A 5,781-nucleotide genomic window follows, 5' to 3' on the forward strand; every position below is an offset into this window, starting at 1 on the left:
GGAGCGATAGCACAGCGGGTGGGGCGTTTGCCTTGCACGCGGCCGACCCGGGTTTGATTCCCAGCATCCCATATGGTCCCCTGAGCACTGCCAGGGGGTAATTCCTGAGTGCAGAGCTAGGGGTGACCCTTGTGCATCGCCAGGTGTGACCCCCCCACCACCAAAAAAAAAAAAAAAAAGAAAAGCAAAACCAAACAATCAAATCAAAGGATAAAATGGAGGGAACATGGCTTTGCTTCCCAGCTCTGCCCCTTGCTGGGCCTGAGGGAGAGGCATGACCCTACGAGCCTCAGTTTCCCCGTTTGTGAGGCAAAGCCTCTGGGAAGTGAAAAGACGGAGAGAGTGACCCGGGAGCCAGGCCAACCTACCTGTGGCCCCAGTGTGGTCACCACGAACTTCCCAGTAAGGGTCATGACCCAGAGGGTGTCGCAAGGCTGCCGTCCCAGCCCCGCCCCGCCCCTTCTCCACACCCCGCCAGGCACACCCCACCCGCTTCCGCCTCCCGGGGGTTCCAGAGCCGGCTTCACTGGGAGCAGGATGGAGGTCTTGCTGCTCCTGGCATTGATGTTTGCGGCCAGTCCACGAGCACTGGGTGACAGCCCCGGCCTGGCGGCCAGGATCACCAACCAGGGCCTGGAGTACGGTGAGCAGCTGCGGCCTCGGCGGGGCTCAGCCCGCTCGGCACGGCCTTGTTCCAGGGGTGCTGGGGCAGCACCACCCGCTGTCTCCCTCCCGGGGGGCCGGCAGGGCGTGTTGGCAGGGACTGACTCTCACCCTGTGACCCGGGGCCTTGTCCGGCTTCACTGGGCTTCCCGCTAGCAAGCCAACTTCGGGTGCATGTTGGGGACTTGCGGGGGGGAGGTGATTCCAGGAACCCCCTTCCCCAGGGGAGTGGGAGAATGGGAAGGGCAGGAAGGAGAGCCAGCCAAGGAGCACTATTAAACCAGCGACTGGAACACTTTTCATTCGCAGGAATATTTTTAGTAGTTTGAAATCACTATTACTGTATCACTGTCATCCCGTTCATGGATTTGCTCGAGCGGGCACTAGTAATGTCTCCATTGTGACACTTGTTGTTACTATTTTTGGCGTATTGAATAATCCACGGGGAGCTTGCCAGGCTCTGCTGTGCAGGCGGGATACTCTCCGTAGCTTGCTGGGCTCTCCAAGAGGGATGGAGGAATCGAACCCAGGTTGGCCGTGTGCAAGGCAAACGCCCCACCAGCTGTGCTGTTGCTCCAGTCCAGTTTGAAATCACAAACCTAAAATTCAAAGTCAGTTGGAGGTTACCTGCAGGGGCAGGTGGGGACAGGAAGGGGTAACAGGGGCCACAGGGGTGCTAGGAGTCTGCTGTTACCTGATGGTGCTTCCATTGGGGGGGGGGAAGTGGTTTAAAACGCAAAATTAGGGGAGTCAGGGAGGTAGTACAAAAGTTAAAGCCCTTGCCTTGCACACGGCCAAGTCCAGTTTCATCCCTGGCATCCCACAGGGTCCCCTGAGCACCCCCAGGAATGATGCCTGAGCACAGAGCCAGGAGTCAGCCCTGAGCTGGTGTGGCTGGAAAGAAAGGCAGAGTTCGGGCCGGGAGCTGGTGGGCAGACGGCCGCACACGCTAACGCGGTTCATCCCGCTGCACTGAAGCAGACGCACCTGCCCTTTCTTCCTCTGCACCGTGTGGCCGTGCCGTGCAGGTTTATTTAAGCGGTGTTCTCGGGTTGCGGATTCTGGTCCTTCCCGCAGTTTGCAGAGTACAGGCCTGCTGGGAAGCTCGGGGCACTGACCCAGTGCCCGCTGACTTGGCAAGCACCCAGCAAGCAGGGCTGGGCTACCTGTCCACCCATTTCCTCCCGTCCTCCTGCCCCACCTCCCTCGGCGGGCAGAGCCTCCTCAGCGCCACCGTCTGGTGCGTGGAGAGAGGGAGCGGGCACTGTGGGCTTGCTCCGGGTCACGGGCTAGAGAGGGGACCTCGCCAGGGTCCTGTCCCACAGAAGCGGGAAGCAGGACCCACCCCGGGGCTGGAGCAATGGCATAGCAGGTAGGGCCTTTGCCTTGCACGAGGCCGATCCGTGTTCGATTCCCAGCATCCCATATGGTCCCCCGAGCACCGCCAGGTGCATGAGCCAGGAGTAACCCCTGTGCATCGCCAGGTGCAATCCCCCCAAAAAATAAAAAAGAGGACCCACCGCGGCCCCCAGCACTCCTCTCTCTGAAGGCGTTGCTACCTCCTCACCCCTGCCTGGGCGGAACGAGCCCACCTGGGCAGGCGGCTGCTCCCCACACACCGAAGGTGCAGAGCCTGGAGCTGGGGCTGGCCATAGCCCCCCCAAGGCTGGGGTGCTGAGGGAGGGTGCAGAAGGGGGGAGACAGGAACCTGTGGGCGCGGGGGAAACTGAGTCCCTGCTCTTGGCCGTCCAGTGGCTGAGAAGGGGCTGGAGGCTCTGCAGAGGAAACTGCACACAATCGCGCTGCCCGACATCTCCGGGAAGTTCAAGAGGAGAGGACACTATGAAATCCGCAGGTGGGTGCCCTTCTGCCAGGGTGGGAGGGGGATGGGGGGAAGTCTCCGGACTGGGGAGGAGGGAGGGGGAGGAATCCCGGGAGCATCTCTTCTCTGTCCAAAGGGAGGGAGCAACAGCGCTGCTGAGCCCAGAGCAGGTCTAAGAGAGCAGAGAGAACAGCGCCCGCCGAGGCCACACATGCAGGGCCCCGAGGGGCTGGGGGAGGACCCCTGGGCGCAGTAATCACCAAGCTCAGCCCTCAGGTCAGCGGGAAGCTTCGTAGGACTCCAGATGGACCCACCCTGTGACCGGAAGCTCAGTGTCCCTGCTTGCTAAGGGTGGGTGACACACTTCCCTCCTGGGGGATCAGACAGGCTCTGGCCAGGCTGCGGGGACGTGGTCTGGGAGGTGACACACCCCATAGCATAGCCCCACTGTTAAGACTGAGGTTCAGGCACCCGGGGAGTCGGCGGCCTTCCTGGAGGGGGCGGCCCCTGATCGGAGTCTTCAGAGGATCCTTCAGTGCTGCTCTCGGAGGGAGGGGCAGGGGGAGGGGAGTCGGGAATCCCCCTCATCCTCCCCAGTGATTGCTTCACTCCTTCCTCTCTTGCTCGGGGCCCCAGCAATCAGCTATTGAGTAACCCGCATGTTACAAGTTGGCTCTTGACCCTTCTTTGCCCAGGGCGGCCCCACGCCTGGGTCCCCTTGGCTGGAGTAGGAGCTGGACACCCAGTGGAGGGTGTCGCCGGCTCTACTCCAGGTGGCCCCCAGCCCCCCACAGTCCCGAGAGCTTCTAGCCTCTGTCCAAAGGGACCAACAATTAGCGCCAAACAGAGCAGAGAGGTCAAAGCACTTCAGCGGTGGCCAAGAGCCGGCCCAGAGCAGACCATGCTGGCCCCTGCTGACACGTCCCCGCGTCTCTGTCCCCAGCCTGAGCGTCCAGAGCTGTGAGCTGGGCCACTTTGCCCTCGCGCCCCTCCCCGGCCAGGGCCTGAGCGTGTCCGTCGCCGACTCCTTCTTCAAGGTCCATGGCAAGTGGAAGATACGCATGAGCTTCGTGTAAGTGGACGCTGCCCCACACGGCGGCCTCACCCTCGGCCTCTGCCCCATCCTTCCAGGGCTCACCAGCGCGGCCACAAGGTGGACAGAAGGACCCGCAGCCCAGAGGGGAGGGCAGGGCCCGAGTCCTGGCTCTGGACCATCTCTTGCCCAATGGACGGCGAGCGGGTGGGGACGGGGAGACCACGGTGCACCTTCCCACGAGGCTGCCCCAGCCCAGACGCCAAGGCGGGGTTCGTCCGGGAACCCCCCGGGAAGGTGGGGGTGAGGAGGAGGGAGGGCAGGAGAGCTCGTGCAGCTAAGCCCGGCACTGCCAGGGGTGGCCCCTGAGCCCCTCCGGGTGTGGCCCCAGAGCCAGCCCGCCCCAACCCCCAGAAGACAAAGGTCTGTTCAGAAAAACTTCGGACAACCCAGGACCATAAATAACTGGACCCAGGATTTCTTGCTGGACTTCTTTTTGGGGGTGGGGGCTCCCCGACAGTTCTCCGGGGCCCAGAGGCCATTCCTAGAGATTCCGGGACCAGCTGTGAGGGCCTCAGGGGTCTTGATGCAACGACACGGGGCCACGGCCGTGGGGGTGCGGGGGACCTCTGCACACAGACCACGGCAGAGCACACGTGGCGCCCGCATCCGTGTCTTATGCTGGGACGTGTGTAGGGGCCTCTCCGCTCTTGGAGAGGCCTGTGTTCTCTCTTGAGCACGTTACTCTCTCCCTCCCTCTCTCCCTCTCTCTCTCCCTCCCTCCCTCTCTCTCCCTATCTCTCTCCCTCCCTCTCTCTCTCCTTCTCTCTCTCCCCCTATCTTCTCTTTCCCTCTCTTTCTCTCTCTTTTTCTCTCTCCCCTCTCCCTCTCTCTCTCTTCCCCTCCTCTCTCTCCCTATCTCTCTCCCTCTTTCTCTCTTTTTCCTCTCTCTCCCTCTCTCTCCCTCTCTTTCTCTCCTCTCTCTTTCTCTCTTTTTCTCTTTCTCCCCCCCCTCTCCCCCTCCACACCTTCAAAAAAACCTTCAAATAAAATCTGTTTTCCTTCACTGCTTGTCTACTCCTGGAAATTCTTTTCTGGGTCCCGAGTGGCAGACATAGGTCGGGAGAAAGTGACTGTCTTCCTCTTCCCCACTTCACATAAGTCACCCATAGGGCCCAACGACATCAGTTTGACAACAGCTTGAACTTTCTCCACAGACTCTGGTCTTTTTTTTTTATTATTATTATTTTATGGAGGGAAGCTTTTTGGGTCACATCCGGCAATGCTCAGGGCTTACTCCTGGCTCTGAACTCAGGAGTCACTCCTGGTGGTGCTCAGGGGACCATACTGGATGCCAGGGATCCAACCAAGCTCGGCTACAGCAAGACAAATGCTCTACTGCTATACTACTGCTCTCGCCCCCAGCCTCTCTTCCTTCTCTTTCTTTCTTCTTTTCTTCCTTTTTCCCCTTTCTTTCCTTCTTCTTTGCTTTCTTTCATTCTTTCGCTTCCTCTCTCCTTCCCTCCTTTCCTCCTACCCTCCCTCCCCCCTCCCTCCCTCCATCTTCCTTCCTTCCTTCCTTCCTTCCTCCCTTCCTTCTTCCCTCCTTCCTTCCTTCCCTCCCTTCTTTCCTTCCTTCCTTCTCTCCTTCCCTCCCTCCCTCTCTCTCTTTCTCTCTCCTCTTTCTTTCTTTCTTTCTTTCTTTCTTTCTTTCTTTCTTTCTTTCTTTCTTTCTTTCTTTCTTTCTTTCTTTCTTTCTTTCTTCCTTCCTTTCTTTCTTTCTTTCTTTCTTCCTTCCTTTCTCTTTCTTTCTTTCTTTCTTTCTTTCTTTCTTTCTTTCTTTCTTTCTTTCTTTCTTTCTTTCTTTCTTTCTCTTTCTTCTCTCTCTTTCTTTCTCTCTTTCTTTCTCTCTTTCTTTCTCTCTTTCTTTCTCTCTTTCTTTCTTCTTTCTTTCTTTCTTTCTTTCTTTCTTTCTTTCTTTCTTTCTTTCTTTCTTTCTTTCTTTCTTTCTTTCTTTCTTTCTTTCTTTCTTTCTTTCTTTCTTTCTTTCTTTCTTTCTTTCTTTCTTTCTTTCCTTCTTTCTCTCCCACTCCCTGTGCTGCTCAAGGCTTAATCCAGTTCTGTATTAGTGGACCACTCCTGGCAGGGCTTAGGGAATCATATGCAGTATTGGGGATCAAACCCTTGTATAGTGTCAGGGATGTCAGGGAGCAAAGCCTCGTGCAAGGCAAGCGCCCCGCCCACTGTACTACCTCTCTGACCC

General features: G+C 57.9%; 1 protein-coding gene across 1 annotated transcript in view; it reads left to right on the forward strand.

Annotated features, from left to right (window-relative positions):
* Positions 1-522: 522 nt before the first annotated feature.
* Positions 523-5,781, forward strand: part of LOC129404992 (lipopolysaccharide-binding protein-like) — a 26,486-nt gene continuing 21,227 nt past the window's right edge. Inside the window, exons 1-4 of the mRNA XM_055139943.1 lie at positions 523-643; positions 2,416-2,518; positions 3,429-3,557; positions 3,617-3,725. Coding sequence (XP_054995918.1) covers positions 538-643; positions 2,416-2,518; positions 3,429-3,557; positions 3,617-3,725 — 447 coding nt within the window. The 5' untranslated portion in view covers positions 523-537. The remainder of the gene's footprint in view (positions 644-2,415; positions 2,519-3,428; positions 3,558-3,616; positions 3,726-5,781) is intronic.

This window comes from Sorex araneus, chromosome 5 (genome assembly GCF_027595985.1).
Source record: "Sorex araneus isolate mSorAra2 chromosome 5, mSorAra2.pri, whole genome shotgun sequence".
NCBI lineage: Eukaryota > Metazoa > Chordata > Mammalia > Eulipotyphla > Soricidae > Sorex > Sorex araneus.